The 16,943-nt window shown below is 44.4% G+C and overlaps 5 protein-coding genes and 2 non-coding genes across 9 annotated transcripts; 3 read left to right on the plus strand and 4 right to left on the minus strand.

The window, feature by feature from the left end:
- Positions 1–238: 238 nt before the first annotated feature.
- Positions 239–5,066, plus strand: LOC6616883 (protein CLEC16A homolog). 2 transcript variants are annotated; one of them, XM_002041183.2, is made up of 11 exons: positions 239–693; positions 747–886; positions 950–1,098; positions 1,157–1,299; positions 1,356–1,442; positions 1,504–2,294; positions 2,550–2,666; positions 2,734–3,195; positions 3,254–3,839; positions 3,907–4,113; positions 4,607–5,066. In XM_002041183.2, the coding sequence occupies exons 1-11, from the start codon at positions 488–490 to the stop codon at positions 4,920–4,922; spliced, it is 3,204 nt and encodes a 1,067-aa protein (XP_002041219.2). In that variant the 5' UTR covers positions 239–487; the 3' UTR covers positions 4,923–5,066. The 2 variants fall into 2 exon arrangements, with proteins under 2 accessions (XP_002041219.2, XP_032578436.1); XM_032722545.1 differs by lacking the exon at positions 3,907–4,113.
- A 221-nt stretch (positions 5,067–5,287) lies between these two features.
- LOC6616884 (28S ribosomal protein S33, mitochondrial) lies at positions 5,288–5,830 on the plus strand. The gene is made up of 2 exons (XM_002041184.2): positions 5,288–5,507; positions 5,571–5,830. The coding sequence occupies exons 1-2, from the start codon at positions 5,388–5,390 to the stop codon at positions 5,790–5,792; spliced, it is 342 nt and encodes a 113-aa protein (XP_002041220.1). The 5' UTR covers positions 5,288–5,387; the 3' UTR covers positions 5,793–5,830.
- LOC6616885 lies at positions 5,802–6,985 on the minus strand. Its single transcript, XM_002041185.2, has 4 exons — positions 6,802–6,985; positions 6,575–6,742; positions 6,306–6,517; positions 5,802–6,217 (listed from the first exon to the last, which is right to left on the minus strand). Exons 1-4 carry the CDS (start codon positions 6,908–6,910, stop codon positions 5,837–5,839), a joined length of 870 nt encoding a protein of 289 aa, XP_002041221.1. The 5' UTR covers positions 6,911–6,985; the 3' UTR covers positions 5,802–5,836.
- Positions 6,986–7,218: 233 nt separating this feature from the next.
- Positions 7,219–8,875, minus strand: LOC6616886 (protein farnesyltransferase subunit beta). Its single transcript, XM_002041186.2, has 4 exons — positions 8,678–8,875; positions 8,365–8,621; positions 7,631–8,302; positions 7,219–7,574 (listed from the first exon to the last, which is right to left on the minus strand). Exons 1-4 carry the CDS (start codon positions 8,774–8,776, stop codon positions 7,325–7,327), a joined length of 1,278 nt encoding a protein of 425 aa, XP_002041222.1. The 5' UTR covers positions 8,777–8,875; the 3' UTR covers positions 7,219–7,324.
- Positions 8,876–9,025: 150 nt separating this feature from the next.
- Positions 9,026–11,041, minus strand: LOC6616887. 2 transcript variants are annotated; one of them, XM_032721647.1, is made up of 5 exons: positions 10,912–11,032; positions 10,662–10,855; positions 10,146–10,571; positions 9,310–9,747; positions 9,026–9,251 (listed from the first exon to the last, which is right to left on the minus strand). In XM_032721647.1, the coding sequence occupies exons 1-5, from the start codon at positions 11,030–11,032 to the stop codon at positions 9,054–9,056; spliced, it is 1,377 nt and encodes a 458-aa protein (XP_032577538.1). In that variant the 3' UTR covers positions 9,026–9,053. The 2 variants fall into 2 exon arrangements, with proteins under 2 accessions (XP_032577538.1, XP_032577537.1); XM_032721646.1 differs by having other exon boundaries at positions 9,140–9,227; positions 9,280–9,747; positions 10,912–11,041.
- Trnat-agu lies at positions 9,872–9,945 on the minus strand. The gene has a single exon. It is a non-coding gene; the product is annotated as a tRNA-Thr (tRNA).
- Positions 11,042–16,869: 5,828 nt separating the features above from the next.
- Positions 16,870–16,943, plus strand: Trnat-agu. The gene has a single exon. It is a non-coding gene; the product is annotated as a tRNA-Thr (tRNA).

A 16,943-nucleotide genomic window follows, 5' to 3' on the forward strand; every position in this document is an offset into this window, starting at 1 on the left:
TAATTAATGTAGGATGCATGGTGTAATATGCTATTAATATATGCTTGTTCCGCATTTGACTGTCTTGTTCACTAAATATGTTTTTCAAAATTAAAACGGTTTTTTAAGAGGACATTTGCGCGATTTTTAAAAGTCGTGATCTAGTCGCAGTTCTCATGCAATCACAACAAAATAGCCATTTGTCATCTCTGGTACTTCGATACCGATAACCATTAATTTGGGCAGAAGCAACAGCTGACTGTGACACTTGTGTTCCCCGTGAAGAAGAAGAGAAATTTGTTGGAAAAAATCGCCATTCGCAAATTACAAAATTAGATTCGTGCAATCGCAGGTATTAGGTGCCCCCTTATTGTGGGCCAACCCAGTGGCGTGACCGTGAGCAGTAGTGCATGCAAATATCCGAGAGAACAGCGCTCCCGCATTCCCTACCCTGATATGAGAGCAGTCAGGCGGATCGTGGCCAGTTGATTCCATCCTAGTTGCCAGCATGTTCCGGAGTCGCAGCTGGTTCGGCGGACCCTGGGGCGGCCGGCCCAAGAACCGCCTGTCGCTGGAGCACCTGAAGTACCTGTACAGCATTCTGGAGAAGAACACCACAGTGTCGGAAAGTAATCGTGGCCTGCTGGTGGAGTCTCTGCGCTGCATCGCAGAGATCCTGATTTGGGGCGACCAGCATGACTCGCTGGTGTTTGAGTGAGTAATATGAATCTCAATGTAATAAACCTTAATCTAATTATTTGCAACAGCTTCTTTTTGGAGAAGAATATGCTATCGTATTTCCTGCACATAATGCGACAAAAGAGTGGAGGCTCGAGTTTCGTCTGCGTGCAGCTCCTTCAGACTCTCAACATCCTCTTTGAGAACATACGCAACGAGACGTCCCTGTGTAAGTACAATTTTCAACAGTTTTTATAATACACTCGACGTAATCATTCCTATAACGTTGCAGATTATCTGTTGAGCAACAACCATGTAAATTCTATAATGGTGCACAAGTTTGACTTCTCCGACGAGGATGTGATGGGTTATTACATTCTTTTTCTAAAGACGCTAAGTCTAAAGTTAAACACCCACACAATACACTTCTTTTACAATGAGGTTTGCACTGTCTAAAACACATCTTTATATCCATTCAATGTGATATAATTCCTTTCAGCACACAAATGACTTTCCCTTGTACACAGAGGCTATAAAGTTCTTTAATCATCCCGAGTCAATGGTGAGAATTGCAGTGCGCACCATTTCTTTAAATGTCTACAAGGTTCAAAACCCAAGCATGTTGCGTTTTATTCGAGACAAGTACGTCCTTTGCCTTCAGTCCCATGAGCTCCATTAAACTTTTCTTTTCGCCCTAGAACGGCTGCTCCATATTTCAGTAATCTGGTCTGGTTTATCGGCAAACACATTCTGGAACTAGACACTTGTGTTCGCACAGATATAGAGTAAGAGTTATTGTAATATAGTCCCTCCTTTTATATTACTGACTTCTTAATTCATCCGCAGCCATCAATCGAATCAAAAATTGTCCAATTTGGTTGCCGAGCATCTGGATCATTTGCATTATTTGAGCGACATTCTCCTGCTGGAAATCAAGGATCTGAACGCGGTGTTAACCGAGCACTTGCTGCATAAGCTATTCGTGCCTCTGTACATATTCTCACTTACACCAGCTCCGCCCCCGCCCTCACTGGCAGTGGTTACCCAGAATCTAGCTGCTGTGCTTAATCGCAATGTTGACATCGACATACAGGAGATGCACAATCCGCGAGTGAGCTCCATCGTGGCCCTTTTCCTGCTCTCATTGGTCTTCCTGGTGGTTTCGCATGCCCCGCTGGTGCACGCTCTGGCCTGGGTTATCCTCAATGGCGACCACAGCGTCTTTAAGGAGGGTGCTGCCGAGATTCTTAATTCATACGTTGAGCACCGCGAAGTGGTTGTACCTGGCTTCGGCGAGCCCAATGAGAGTCTCGAGCAAGCCTTGGATACCGTCACCGGTCAGTCTAGCTCATCCAGCTATGCACTCAGCGAGGACAGTGGCGTGGAGTCCTCATCCCCAGCCACCACAGAACTGGATTCTCAAGCAGATGCGGTTGAAGCGGAGCAGATAAAACTGCGCAACATAACTGACGAGGAAAAGCAGCTGCTGCAGAAGTCATCTTCCTCAACGAAGGCTGATTTTGCTGAGATGGCCAAGCCGTTTTTAGACACGGTCCTGCATGCTTTGGACTGTACCGAAAACGATTACCTTGCCCTGCTGTCGTTGTGCCTCATATATGCTATGTCGCACAATCGAGGTAAGATTCATGAAGATGTCCCTTAACTTCATTAGACGTTTTTTTTGGCTAATGTTGTGTAACTTTCCATTGCTCTGATCACCCCATTTCTGCTTCATTCTAATTACTTTCTTTGTGTGTAATGAAAATGTCACATTCTGGTACATGTCCCAATCCGTTCAGATGGTATGTAACTCGTCCACCTCCCGTACTAATCAATCGTATGCATCCATCATGGTCTAGTTAACAAATATTCTTGTGTACCTTTCCACATAGGTATCAAGAATGAGTGGTTCGAGCAGTTTCTGGCAAAATCAACCCGTGGCGCCTTTAGTTATAAGACAGCCTTGATTGAGCATCTGTTAAACATCATCACCCAGTCCAGTCAGCCATGTATGTACAACTGGTCGAATTCCGGTTATCATTAGATCTTTAATAATTCCATTTGTATTCCCTACAGCGTCCCGCATTCGTTTGATTACCGTTGAGATTGCTTTGGAGTTACTGGTCACTTTCACCCGTCCCAGCTCTGATGATTCGCGCTGCATTACCGTCGCTCAACAGGATCTGCTCTTCAGCGCCCGCAATCAGTCGATGGTGGTGCTTCGTAACTTCTACAGGTCCGAGGACATCTTCCTAGACCTGTTCGAAGACGAATATAACGAGATGCGAAAGGCGCAACTGAACGTAGAATTTCTGTGTATGGACTCCACCATTCTACTGCCTCCTACGGGAACGCCCCTTACGGGAATAAACTTTACGCGACGACTCCCCTGCGGGGAGGTGGAAAAGGCCCGCCGAGCCATTCGCGTGTACTTCCTGCTGCGTCGCACGTGCCAAAAGTTTTTGAATGAGAAGGAATCACTATTACCGCTTACAAATGTAGTCAATCTGGTCCAGGTGGAGAACGTACTTGATCTGAGTAAGTATTCCCCTAAGATGATGTATATATTAAGGCTAACCATTATCAATCTAAATAGACAATAGTGACCTAATAGCCTGCACCGTTGTGGCCAAGGACAGCAGCAAGCAAAGACGCTTTCTGGTCATTGACGCATTGCAGCTAATTCTCGTCGAGCCGGATGCAAAGCTGCTGGGCTGGGGTGTGGCAAAGTTTGTTGGCTTTCTGCAGGACGTAGAGGTGCAGGGCGATAAGGATGACTCGCGCTGCTTGCACATCACCGTGCACCGGGGCGGAGTCACACACAACCGCACTCCGTTGCTCTCGGCCAAGTTCCTGTTCGACGATCACATCCGTTGCATGGCTGCCAAGCAGAGGTTGACAAAGGGTCGCAGCAAGGCGCGACAAAAGAAGATGTACCAGATTGCGCAGCTCATCGAGATTCCTGGACAGATGGACTCTCCCGTCTACGCTGTTGGTGGCACAATGGTCGCATCCAGTAGCGGCGGAAGTGGTAACAGCAGTGGGAGCAGTTCGCGCAGTAGTCACCACCGTCCCATGTTCTCCACGGCCAATCGAGTGCCGGGATTTGCAGCAGTGCTGCGTGGAAGCAATAGCGCTGGGGTTAGTCGAACCCAGATGGCCCCGAATCGTTCCATCGAAGGGTAAGTTCAAGTCTCGGTGTGTCCTCACGTTCCTCCTTTCCATCCTCATCTGTGCGTTTTCCCGCAGAATTAGAAATGAAAGCGCTGGCCGCTCCCGACGCCGCAGTCCCAGCTCAACTTCGGGCTCGAATCTTAGGGCCGATCACTCAGATCGGGAGCGATCGCCCAGTGTTAGCATGGGCAGCCACAGCTCCTCGCAGTCGCGGGAAAACTCCCAGCCCAGAAGTACTGGAAATCGGTCGCGGGAGAGCAGCCCTAGAATGCCCAGGCCGCGGTAACAATGAAACATTTTCGTTAGCTCTGTTGTCTTAGAATGGTTTTTGTTATAATTGAGATTTGTAAAGTATTGCAGTATTCTAAACTAGTCTTTCTTTTTTTTTAATTGGATTACGTTCAAAACATCAAAAAGTTCCATTTATCTAGCTGTTTACATGATTCTCGAAATTTGATGCATATTTTGGCTCTTGGCCTGTTAAATTTCATTAAGATACACTTAACAAAATCTGTTAGATTGACTAAGTTTGCTTGTAATACCACCTTGTATAATTATGTATAGAGATATCGTTTGTCGTATATTTTTATATTTATTTGCGTATTATTTTGACAAATAAATAACGAATAGCATGCTTTAAAGCTCTCCATTTTTATCTGTCCTCGTTATGTCATTATGTTTTATGCTGAGGTATTTTTTTCGTTCTTGTTAATTATAAAATTAACTAATAACCTAATCGAGTTATAAATAAATGTGTAATATTTTTTCGTTCTAGGTCGGAGGAGATTCCTCTCGAGGATTTCCAGCACTCACGCAACAACAGTCCGCACTCTCGGGGAAATCCCTCGCCTGCCTCCCGCTCCCAAACACCCATCCGCGTGCTCCACTACGATCAGCTATCCGGACACAGCGGCTCACCACGTGAAGCGTCCCTGGGGGGAACTAACGCCCTTCTAAGCCAGTTAAATGGCCTGGCCCGTGAAGTGCCCCCAACACAGAGCTCCGAGGAGACTTCTTTTATCGGGAGCGACGGAAACGAGCCCACTGGCGGATCGGAGGGCAGGCGACGGGGGGCCATAGAGACGGTCTAAGTGAGACTAGAAATTTTAGTATTACATTGGGAGGAGCCTTATGCTTAGATTGTTGCTAAAGTTTTGTTATTCCAGTTGATTAATAAGGTGGTACATACTCTAATTCCTTTTCATTTTAAATAAAAACTAACTTGACGAATTTGAGCTCAAGTCTCTCTATATATATTAGTAAAGAAGTACGTTTTTGAATCTCAGATAATGGAAGCCATGCGTCATTCTGTTATTCAAACAAAAATTGGTTTTCTTTTTTTATATTTATCTTATTTAATGATATGTTCTATAATAATCTTAAAAGTGACGGTTAATACATGTTTGCAATTTAAGGAATGCCCTTAATATCGGCCTTTTGTGTGAATGGCAACTGCACTTGGAAATCAGCTGTCGCTTGTTTTTGTTTCGTGACATAACCGCAATTTAGAAACTCTTAAATTATTTCATGAAAAGAATAGCAAACTAATATTAACTATGTCCCACAAGTACACGGAGCTGATTAAGCTCGGCACGCAGTATGCTCGCCGGATGAACTACCTCTCAAATCGCATTTTTGGCGAAGTGGCTCGCACCACAAACGAGAAGTCCATGAAGGTATGTTCCCGAAATAAATTTATTAATAAAAATGTAAACATGCTTTTATTCGACCGTCCCTAGGTGGTTCGCATGTTCTCGGAAGAACCAATTCACAAACGGGATTACGTGGTCAACTGGTATCCGCGGCACGTGGAGACGCACCTGCTGATGAAGAACCTGCGCGACTACGGACTGTTCCGCGATGAGCACCAGGACTTCAAGGAGGAGATGAAGCGTCTGCGCAAGCTGCGCGGCAAGGCGCCTCCCAAGAAGGGCGAGGGCAAGCGGGCCTCTAAGAAGTAGTTCAATAAATATTCTAAAATCCATTTTTATTGAACCAATCAATGCTAGTCTTTTTGGTTGCGTGTCAGCAACTTGGCGCTGCCGGCGAAAACCACCTCGTTGTTCTGCCGTATGTCGTACTCCACGGTGGAAATCTTTCGAGATTGTAGCAGACGTACGGTCACCAGGGTGTCGGTCTCAATGCGACAGGGTTTCAGGAACTTGAAATTCTGCTCTAGAACCACGGTGCCCGGACCTGGGAGCTGGGTACCCATTATACCCGCCACCACCGCGTTGAGCAGGGCTCCGTGGACGCGGCGATCCTCGGTGGGTGTTTCCAGGCTATGGATGTAGTTGTGGTCGCCGGTGAACTGGGCAAACTGCTCCAAATCGCTTTGGGAAAACCGCTTAACCACTTGCACCTGCTTCAGTGCTTTGGTGCTCAGCTGTCGGAACGTTTGGGTAAGCATTTTGCAGCTGGACAATCTCGGTGCGTGTTGCGAAATCTTGCAGCAGCAACTGACAAAGTTTAACGATGCGTTCATCGTGTGCCTTGACCCGCCACTCTTGCACCGTCCTTAGCACCGAAGGACTCAGAAGTAAATCCCTATCAGCCAACTCCCCAATTTCCAGTAATTGGTAAAAGAGCGCCAGGCTGTGAAGTACTATTTCCGGGTGATCAGTGCGCACAAAGAGACCGGTTATCACTTTTAGCTGCTCTCTGATAAATTTGGCAGCCGTTTTGTCTGTAATAAGACTATGATGAACAACAAGATAGATTCTAGAATCAGATTTTTACGTACCCAGGCAAAGATTACACAATGCCGCAATTCCGTGGACTTTTAAAAGCTGATCCTGGGTCTCCAGCGATGCCAGGAATACATCTAGGGCGTCCGCCTCCAGGAGATGTGACCAGTTGATGGGATCGTATGCAAAATTGGCCAAATTAGCAGTCACCTGCTGCTGGGCCTCTAAAAACAAAAATCAAAAATGAATTCACACCAGAAAAAGACGTAAATTAAAACTTTACCGATGTTGGTTGTTATGTAATACTCATCGACCAGGTGACCGATGTACTCCCGGCGGTCAATGCCCTGGGCAGGCGTCCTACGCTTCAATGTCCTGTGGCTGGAGAACATAAAAAGGATGCGAAACCAAAGCCGGGATTTCAAATCAGTCCCAAAATGCCATTCGCAACGCAAAATATTCCTATTTTACCATTCACATATAAACGTGCTCAAACACAATAGGGGGCGATATAATAGCTTTCGGTTTTAAAGGCATAGTTATAAAATTTATTTGTTTCATCTTATTTACAAAATTAGCAAGTGGGTCACTGTTAAAAATCACATATAAATTTATTTGAAAACATAATAATTTTATTTCGAAAATATCTGACATAAATATTGTTTAGAAAACTTTAAACATTCATACAAGAAGCGAAAAATACAATATTTCAAAGATTAATTTATTAAAGCAAATTTAGATCTTTAAAGGTAAACCACAATCCAACGAAAGCTCCTCATTGAGCAGCCTCCTCCTATCCTGAAGCCTTAACTCTCCTCCTTGCTGGGACTGTCCTCCTTGCTGGGACTGTCCTTTCCCGAGAACTCTGTGTCATTGGAATTGCTGAAGTGGCTCCTGGCAGCTGCAACGGACTTTGGTGGGACGTTAAACAGTGGGTGGGTGGGCAGTAGCTCGTTAATGGTGTCGCCCAGAACCTGGGGGCTATTGGCGCACTCCGAGTGCTGGGCAATGGAAACGCCACTGAGGGTATAGCAGGTGTGGTAGAGATCCTGCGGTCTGAAAAAATGGGTTTCACATCAAAAAACATCACAAAGTTGGTGTTAATCCCTTACTTTCCGGGTTTGTCGATAAGCCCGCCGCTCTGCTTTTGGCAGCAGAGCAGGATATACTCCTGCAGGGCCTCAACATCGAAAAGGGTGTGCTCCATTTGCTTGTCGACGCCGGATAGCGTAGCCTGCGTAATGGGAATGGTGGCGCCTACCCAGAAGGAGTAGCAGCCATCAACCAGTTTGTTGGTCCTGCCTTGGAAGCCGCCTTCGTAGCGCATCTGACGGCGCAGTGTCCACTTGAGCAGAGCCTGCCTGTCACACTTATCAGCCTCGTTGAGCAGCGCCAAGCCAGCGATTCCGCAGAAGGTGTATCCACCATGGGCCTCTAGACCAGGGGCTCCGCCAAATCCACCCTCGTATGTCTGACACTGTGCTATCCAGTCGCCAGTGCCGGCAAACAGCTCCTTGATCACTGGCTCGGGAAGATTTAGCAGCTTTGCGCAGGAGATGGCGCAGTAGGCGCCACGCACATCCGTCTCACCATCCACGTGGAGCCGGAAGGAGCCGTCCGAGTCACGCACACTAAAGAGGAACTGGACCAAAGTCGGTCGGTCGATGGCACGGTACGCCTGCTCGCTTCCGATGATGCACAGACTGTTCACTGCTGCATAGGTGGGCGCCAGATGGGCATACTGTCCAGGTCCTCCTCCAAAACCCCCAGTCGGCGTACGGCATCTATGAAAGAGTGACTGCAGCATTAAGGATGCCTATTAGAGAAATATCCCCCAAAGACGCACTTGCTTAGAAACTGGACCACGTGGTCCAATGTCTGGTCGTCGAAGTTAAAGCTAAGTAGCTGGGCCGCCTGCAGGATCCAGTAAACGCACCACGCACGACTGCTGTCCAGGCATTCGTAATTGGAGGGCAGCCGCCTTAGCATCGCGTCCATGTAGTACTGGTGCTCCAGCCGGAAGATCTGGGTGAGGCGCGGGTCGGTGAACATCATCTGCTCAAAGCGGTCGAAGCATTTCTCCACCGAGCTCTCCGTCTTTTGCTGCAAGTATTCATCGGTTCTTATCTTTTCCTGGCCGACATTTGGGGCTTACTCACCTGCTCGCGGGATGTGGTGGTGGACACCTTCTCGTCGTCGAAGATGTATCTCTTTAGGCGCTGGAAGTTGCGGAACAGCAGCTCCTCCTCGGTTCCCATTTTTACTCCAAGCCGGTTAAATTAAATTAAATAAACTAAAAAGATTTACCGAGGAATTATAAGTGAATGGTTTTTGTTTGTGTGATGAAAGTTCGACTTGCAACACTGCTTTTTATTTGATAAGGGTATTCCCTACACAAAAACTCGATTTCTTTTCTTTTGACTAGATATTACGTTTATTTTACTTTATTGTGTAACATTTTAACAATGCATTAATATTCAATTAAATTTTTTATAAAAAGACCATAATATCACATTTAAAGTTCTTAAATCTCGGTTATCGATGTGACATCAAACTTTCTGTGGTCACGAGATTAAAGGCTGTGGATTGAGAACTGGAGTCTAACATAAAAATCTCGGGTGCATCGTCACTAGTCCAAAAGCCATACAGTTCCATGAATCCATAGACAAATAGGCACACTATAAAATAGGCCGTCAGAGTGGCGAAAACCTGAAACACAATTAGCAATAAGATCTGCAATAATTGTATAATATCAATTTACATTGTTTGTGCACCGACATCACAAACTCACGAAAAAGCTTCCTCTGAGAATCAGGAACAACCAGCCCCTCCAATCCAGCTTGCCGATCCACGTGATGAGGGGTTCCGATCCCGATGATACATTTTGTGGACTGGGATCACCTATGGCACCGATTTTTCCGTCTTCGCCCCAGTTATCGCTCCTTAAAGGAAGATACCAGTCGTAATAGAGCTGTGTTAGCATGGGCACCTCGAATGGCGACTTTTTCTTGATTTTCTTCTCGATTGTGGGTTCAACTACGAGCGGCCTGGGCTGACCATCCTGCAAATGCTGAAAGCAGTCGTTAAAGTCGGCCAGGGTTAGCTTACGCGAATTGTCGCAATCATCTGACTTCTCATGCTTGGAATGGACAAAGTGCCTTGTTGGTCTGGTTAGTTTCCTGTTATTTTTCTTGTAAGGAAGCGCCTTGTTGGCTTTTTGCTCATGCAGCTAAAACGTGAATTAAGAAAGTATAGTAAGTTTAGTTTGGAATGATATATGAAAATAAAAGATTAATAGAAATAGAAAATATAATAGAAAAAATATTACTGGCACACTCAAATCGTGTTCCAATAGGCCCCGGCGAGATTCGAACTCACGATCTCCTGTTTACTAGACAGGCGCTTTAACCAACTAAGCCACGGCGCCATGTCCACGCATGTGGCAAGACCTTAGTTTAGTGGTGTCTCAACAACAAAATGTACACACGCACGCACTGCTTGACCGCATTGTTGCGATGCAAGCAGTGTACGAGTTTCAAGCCAAATACGTGAGATGGCGCCACGCAGATTTACAATGTTTTACAAAAGGTAAAAAGAAATACAGTTATTGGTAGTAAGAATATTTACCGATGGTGGCCCCCGCAAATCCAAAAAATTGAAGTCGAACTTCCCTTGCTTAATGAGGTCCAGCTCCTCCTCGGACACGAAATTGCCAGGATCGACGCGCTCGTTGCTGAAGATGTCATAGTACTCGCCTGGACCCGAGCAATCAGTTACCGATTCGCACTGTTCCGTTTCCTTGTTGAAATAGCTACGTTTCCCAAAGTATCGCTCCTCGCAGTTCAGCGGTGTGCAGTTGCGCAGGTAATCCTTGTCCCAGTTGCGGCAGTTCTTGTAATCCTTCCGCCGGCGCAGCTTGTTGGTCTGCGGATCCAGTGTCTCGAAGCGGGTGTCGAAGTGCAGCAGCTGCCTTGCGGTTGCCACTGCATCCGTAGCGTGGGCACTCGTGGCTGAGATCAGAATGGGGCAGCTGCCCACTCGATTGTACAGAGACTGTGAGCAAATGTGGAATGTGCAATATCATGTGCCAATATGTCAATATGCAAGTGTAAATCTATAAGAATCAATGAACTTTGTACCTACCACAGTGGGCCAGACCAGGGAGACAGTTTCACTCTTGCCCGGTTCGACGGAACCGAAATCCCCGCCATAGATCCTTCCCATCCCGTGCACCTGCTCCCCATGGGTCGTGTTCACAGTGCATTCCCCATTCGAGACGACATTGAAGTCCAGCGTCTCCCTTTTGTCACTCCTGATGCGATTGGTGACGGTCAGATCTGTTGGAATCTGATTCTCAATCGGAGGATCATAGCGAATCGCAATTGCAACTCACCGAAGATCAAGCCAATGTCCTTGTCGCGAGGCACGCGCACTATGAACTTTGTGGCACACAGGCTGCCTTCGGTGCGGCGTCTGAAGAGCAGAACGAAGCAAACCAGCAGGTATTGTAACATTTTGTGACTGAATTTGCTGGGTTACTAAAATAACAGAGTTTTTATATACATTGAATAATATTTATACTGATTAATATGATTGATATTCTTGAGCCATTAGATGATCCAAAAGATGTGTGTGATAGCTTTGCCAAGTCTTTTTTGGAATTACGAGCCTTTACAATTTTTTCTGACATCCTGATTAATTTTGTGGCCAGACCCTGAATAAGTTGATAGTCCCCATATAAAATTCCTCGAATACTCCAACCCTTTGAGCGCCCTTCTCCACTCACTTTTGCGCGAGGGGCTCGTCACGATGTGGATCCTTAATGGGTTGTTGTTTAATTAAGTGTAATTTTAGTGCCAGGCAACCCTAACACCGGCTCCTTTCCATATCCTGGCTTACACTTTGCTCGTCCTGGGCACACGTAGTCGCAGTATCCGCGGCCACGTTTACTGCATCCATTGCAATTTATGTTTTAATCATCAAACGCGACCCAATTAATCAACGTTGCTGGCCTTAATTTATGCGGCGGAACAATGTTTTGAAGTAACCCAACGCGACATCGCACGACAGGTGACATTTGGCGGCGATAGGGAAACCTGAGTGCAATGCATATTCATAGCGAGCCGCTCGTAATTTATGCCGAAACTCAAAACTAATTTGACAGGAAATAATTAATTTGGCATCGAAAGAGTCCAAAATAAAAGTGCTGCCAGCCAGTGCCAATTAAAATTATTTCGCTTTCATTACCCAATGGAGCAGCCGTAATAAAAGTCTTACCCAAAGCCCAAAGCCCGAAAAAAGAAACCCCCAGCCTCTGTCCAATCCCGGAGACAAAGACAGCGAGGAAAAGGCAAAAACTAAGCAAACCAAAAAAAAGTTTAAATAATGAAATCACTTCGCACCATCTCGAAATTGCTCATTAACATTTTGTGTTTGCGATATCAACTTGTGAAAATCACAGGGCCCAGCAGACTCTCCGCTGTGGCTGGGCTGGAGTGGAGTCCGGACTCCAGGCCATACTCCCAACCGAACTCCAAAAGACCAGGCAGACCAAATGCAGACCCAGACTCCGAGGCAGCAGCAGCTACTTGGCTTTTATTTATTATGCCATGTTGTTGTTGTCGCCGTTGAGAGGTGTTGCAGTTGCTGTTTTCTCCTCTTTTTTTCTTTTTTGTGAAGCTGACTCTTATTAGTTGGGTCAGTCCGTCTTACTTTATTTTTTTGGTTTTTTTCTGTGTGGAGGAGGTGTGAAATCGGTTGCAATCCCCTCTTGACCGTCCCCTACAACTAGATGGCCGGCTGGCTTCCTCCGCGGGTCGTGATTTGTCTGCAAAAGACACAAACAACTCCTCGGACTTCAACAATTTTTCTAAAGGTCGTTTGCTTTACCTTTGCATTTGCCTTTACTCAATGAAATTCGCTCAGCGCACCGAAACACATGGAAAAATTTAGTATTTTACATATATCATGAAGCTTAGAACAAGTCATTGTCTATTAAAATCTATAAATATTGCCTTAATACAAAGTTAAAATTTGTAACTTACAAGGAAGTAATAACTATTCAATAAATAACTTTAGAAAACGTGTCACAATACTATACTTTCGGTAATGTGTTATATTCGTTTCAGAAAATGTAATAATGTCATATTTTATAAAAATCTTGTATTTAATTATATAAATATAATATATAAATTAAATATAACCGATTTGTTTTATGTCTAAAATTTTATTTGATTTATATGTTTCATGATTTGTTATATTTTCTTTACCGCCCTCCAACGTGGCGTATACTTGTTTTCGGCATTGGCCACCTCTTTTCTTCGGGTGCAGTGCATCACACACATCCCAGCAGCCAGGAGAACTGCAGTCAAAGTCAGGAGATAAGACGACTGGCTAACTGACTGGCTAACTGACTGGCAAACTGACTGGCTGACTGGGTGTATTTCAGTAGCCATTCGATTTATGTTAAATAAGCTGAACGCGAGCTCTGTTTGTTGTAAAATACCAATTGCCAGGCTCATCCGCACGGAGCAACAGAGACGGATGGAGCTGAAATGCTGGACTTGAGGTGGGAGTGAGATTCCTCTGTGATTCACGTTTCTGCATCATTTTATTTCTTTTCGATTTTTTTGTTCATTCCATGTGTCGTTGTTTTGCGGCTGCTGGTGTTGTTGTCGTCGGACTGCATCAGATTTCTTAATTTAATTGGCTTTATGCAAGAGGTTCTCATTTTCTGGTCGGGGGAGAACTTTATAGACAAACTGTCTGCAGGTCCTGTTCCTCCTGCTTCTCCGGCTCCTCCTGCAGGCCATCTCCAATCTGCGAGGCTGAAAGAATCGTGGGAATCGTCTATCTGGGCGCGTGTGTACTCGCTGCAAATGCAAAACAGCTTAACCCAATTTTTTTGTTTTTACGCCTCAGTGCAAAAATAAAAAGAAAAAAAAAAAACGAAAAATCAATAAGAAACAAAAGAAAATGCTGCACGTAATTCTAAGTTATGAGCAACAGCCGCCGCAGTCAAAACAAGAAAAACAACGGACAGAATAAAATGGAAATCGTTGAGGTTTTCCATCATCGCGTGCAGGTTGGCAGCGTTTTAAGAACAATTGCAGCGCATTTAAGCATAAATGCTAGCGAAAAATCCGCGCTCTCACACTTAGAGAAATATCTCCTGCATTTTGTGGCTAAAACCATTTGGGAATTACAAGGGAAAGGTTGTTTAAACGATAACGATAAAAGGCTTATACGTTTTTCTATAAATGTTGAACTTTGCATTCTGAACGCTAGTTTGTTGAAAAAACGTTATAAGATGGTTATTTCAATAATTTTAACATTAGTAAGCTGATTTTAAATTTTTAGTGTGCTGTGCATGCAATTGTATTAGTACGTATTGGCATAGGCGACTGTGAGGGTGTGCGGCACTTAATCATCAGCGTGAAATGCAGAAAATGAAATGGCCAAGTTGAGGCCAACTGCGCACTTGGCTCTTCTTTCCTCGCTCACGAGGAGTGTACATATATAATTAAGCCATAAATTCTGTTTTTATGATTTTCCACAAAGTTATGAATTTATGGCAGCCCACAAAGCACTCAAAGCCAGACACACACACACACACAGTCACAATAATTTGCGGCAAAAACGGAAGTGAATTTAAATGCGCGCGCATGCGAAATGGAAGCGAATCCCCCCTTCCGCCCTCTCGCACAAAACCAGAAAGAAAATGAAAAACCGACTTGAGTTTCCAAAAGAGAAGACCAATCGTAGAGTTGGCCCGGCCATGTTTGGCCCGTAAATGTGTCGAGCACTTTGTGCAGACCTCGTAAATTTAACGCTTTTAAGTTTTATTTCTTTCACTTTTTTCGCCCGGTCTCGCTGTTCATTTCGCTGATGGATGTTGGCCGAGGGGCGCAATGAAATTTAAATATTTATTGTACTCTATATTTTGTTGCCATGCAAATTTGGCCGAGGCCCTACATTTTTTATATGGAGCAAGCAGCTCGTAGGGTGTCCATTTTAGATGACATTTCGGCTACAAAAAAGTACACCGAATTTGCGGCATTAATTGCATAAAATTGCGCCCTGTCGCTGGATAAGAGTCCCTTTACAAAGAGCCACTGCTCACTGGGTCAATTAGCATAATCGCTTTTGAAATTGCAACCTGAACTCAAGTTGCAACAACTTGGGGCAACAACTTGGTCGACGCGTATCTTCAAGTGGCTGGCTAATCGCCCTCGATGCCATCGATCGTCGGGGTTGTCAAAATCGCCAGTACTCAAGAGCCGCTGGAGTGGGGGGGAAAATGAATACTATAATTAGCGTAATTACGCGAAATGCTCATAACTGCCCGTGTCATGGCTGCTTCCTAATGCGAAAATAACGTTATTAATTTCGAGCCAAGTGGGCAGGCACTTTGCCGCAAGGGCCACTTGATCTAGGCAGCGTTACCAAGTTTAAAAAGCCACCCCTGGGGAGAAATTAACTACATATTACATTGCAATTATAAAAACACTCGAAATACTCTATTTCGATGGGGGAAACTGAAAGGTAGGTCGTATTTTATAGGTATGAACATGATCAAGAGTTACATCCAAATAAACTTTCATAATGGAGTTGCTACTAAGAATATGGATACATCCCACCATATCTTTTTAATAATAAACTTTAGGATTTAGATGTTAAATAGTTTTACCTTTTTAAATCAGGTATTGCATGGTATATATATGAACAATGGTAAAGATTATAATCACGATTAAAATAGCCATATTATTTTACACCCACTTTCAAAAGAGTATTGGCTAGTCTTCTCAAGGCAAGTGCTTGCTCGCATTATCCTTCGAAAGTATCCTTTTCAAGCGGACCCTGGACAGGAATATTCAAAATGACTTGTCACTAGCGCGGCGTGCGCTAAATGGGCAGGTGCAATTGAGTCCGGCGACTGGGAGACGCGGCCCTTTCGGCGAGCGATGTTCTTGTTTTCATAAAATTGCAATATTAATGCGGAAAATCTTTGGGGCAGGGGCACGGAGCGAGGAGCACAGGGACAAGGTGTGCAGCAGGCCATCATTTGGTGCAACCCGGCGTGTTTTTGTGCCTCGAAAGCCGCTCCACATGCTTGACATTGATGCAATTTCGATTGCCGGCAGCTGACTGCAAGTAATCCCCCTTCTGGCCGACATATCCGCACTTAGTCGCAGCAATTAAACGAGATTAAATCGCCGGTGCAAAGCTGCTCCAAGTGGAAATATGCGCCCATGTCCATGTCCATATTCATGCCCAACGCGAGGCGCAATTATATTTGAAAATGCAATAAAATATGGCTGGAGGAGCTGCAACAAAGCGCAGCTTGATTTGCATAAATATTTTTTGTTGCACAGAACCAGCGAGCAATTTCATTGTTGGCACTCACTCGAAATGCGGCCAGAAGATGGAGAACTGTGGGGCATAAATTATACTCATGGTGGGGCAGCGAGTTTAGGAGAAAGAGTGCTTATCTCGGAAGGAAATTAGCTGATAATATGCAAAACACGCCGCCAAATTGCAGCCTGAGCCAAATTTCAAATTGTTACCCTGCGCAAATAAACACGAGCATGCTCATGAGCAGTGGAGCCCATTCAAAACCCATTTCGTTCTGAAATGCAACCACTAATTCGTTCTATATAGATGCATTTCTTGGCTAGTTCTATGCAATTTATTAAGTTTTAAGTTTTTCATTTAACAATTAATCGTTACCTTTCATAGGCCGTTTCACTGTACTTGCCCCAAATATCCTTACGTTTTTGAATAAATATTCTCGAACTCGTACAAGCAAATGAAATTTTGATTCGCTGTGGTTTTACGACGATATAAAGTAAAAGTAAAAAGGTGCAAGCAAAACATATGGAGGTGTGCATAAATTCCGATGAATTTGAGATCAGCATTAGCAATTTTATTTCTCCGTACTTGACCGATGTTGTAAAATCACGTAATTCATGTAAATCAACATTAAAGAAAAAGTCCAAAACATTCAAGAGAACTTCGTTCTTTGTTTAGTTCTTTAAAAAGCGCCTAACAAATACTTTTCCAATAAACTTATGCATATAAGTAATAAGTTATTGTATCTAAATATAGATGATAATATATTTAGATTAGATTCGCCCTTATCAACATTTTGAAATCGCGTCAGGGCAATATTTTAAGTGGAAGTTGTAAGTATCTATTTCCGTTGCTGTATCATCTATTATCACAAAGCTTGTTAAAGTTTGGAAGTATCTATGGACAACATTTAATTATCTTAAGTAGAAATCATGAATAGTGCTATACTTTTTAAGATATGGTACCTCATAAAGTACTTCTGAAAAATGAAAAACATATGGGCGCCGTGGCTTAGTTGGTTAAAGCGCCTGTCTAGTAAACAGGAGATCGTGAGTTCGAATCTCGCCGGGGCCT

This window comes from Drosophila sechellia, chromosome 3R (assembly GCF_004382195.2).
Source record: "Drosophila sechellia strain sech25 chromosome 3R, ASM438219v1, whole genome shotgun sequence".
Lineage (NCBI taxonomy): Eukaryota > Metazoa > Arthropoda > Insecta > Diptera > Drosophilidae > Drosophila > Drosophila sechellia.

What these genes read in the sequence shown, in the direction of transcription:
- LOC6616884 (XM_002041184.2), top strand. Translation starts at nt 5,388, where the DNA reads ATGTCCCACAAGTACACGGAGCTGATTAAGCTCGGCACGCAGTATGCT. An exon ending in CAAACGAGAAGTCCATGAAG is followed by an intron (nt 5,508 to 5,570) that starts GTATGTTCCCGA and finishes GACCGTCCCTAG; the next exon opens with GTGGTTCGCATGTTCTCGGA.
- LOC6616883 (XM_002041183.2), top strand. Translation starts at nt 488, where the DNA reads ATGTTCCGGAGTCGCAGCTGGTTCGGCGGACCCTGGGGCGGCCGGCCC. An exon ending in TGCTATGTCGCACAATCGAG is followed by an intron (nt 2,295 to 2,549) that starts GTAAGATTCATG and finishes CTTTCCACATAG; the next exon opens with GTATCAAGAATGAGTGGTTC. An exon ending in CCTAGAATGCCCAGGCCGCG is followed by an intron (nt 4,114 to 4,606) that starts GTAACAATGAAA and finishes TTTTCGTTCTAG; the next exon opens with GTCGGAGGAGATTCCTCTCG.
- LOC6616886 (XM_002041186.2), bottom strand. Translation starts at nt 8,776, where the DNA reads ATGGGAACCGAGGAGGAGCTGCTGTTCCGCAACTTCCAGCGCCTAAAG. An exon ending in CCACCACATCCCGCGAGCAG is followed by an intron (nt 8,622 to 8,677) that starts GTGAGTAAGCCC and finishes GAATACTTGCAG; the next exon opens with CAAAAGACGGAGAGCTCGGT. An exon ending in CTTATCGACAAACCCGGAAA is followed by an intron (nt 7,575 to 7,630) that starts GTAAGGGATTAA and finishes CCATTTTTTCAG; the next exon opens with ACCGCAGGATCTCTACCACA.
- LOC6616887 (XM_032721647.1), bottom strand. Translation starts at nt 11,032, where the DNA reads ATGTTACAATACCTGCTGGTTTGCTTCGTTCTGCTCTTCAGACGCCGC. An exon ending in GGACATTGGCTTGATCTTCG is followed by an intron (nt 10,856 to 10,911) that starts GTGAGTTGCAAT and finishes AGATTCCAACAG; the next exon opens with ATCTGACCGTCACCAATCGC. An exon ending in TTCTCAGAGGAAGCTTTTTC is followed by an intron (nt 9,252 to 9,309) that starts GTGAGTTTGTGA and finishes CAATTATTGCAG; the next exon opens with ATCTTATTGCTAATTGTGTT.
- LOC6616885 (XM_002041185.2), bottom strand. Translation starts at nt 6,910, where the DNA reads ATGTTCTCCAGCCACAGGACATTGAAGCGTAGGACGCCTGCCCAGGGC. An exon ending in TTACATAACAACCAACATCG is followed by an intron (nt 6,743 to 6,801) that starts GTAAAGTTTTAA and finishes TTTTGTTTTTAG; the next exon opens with AGGCCCAGCAGCAGGTGACT. An exon ending in AGGCACACGATGAACGCATC is followed by an intron (nt 6,218 to 6,305) that starts GTTAAACTTTGT and finishes ACGTTCCGACAG; the next exon opens with CTGAGCACCAAAGCACTGAA.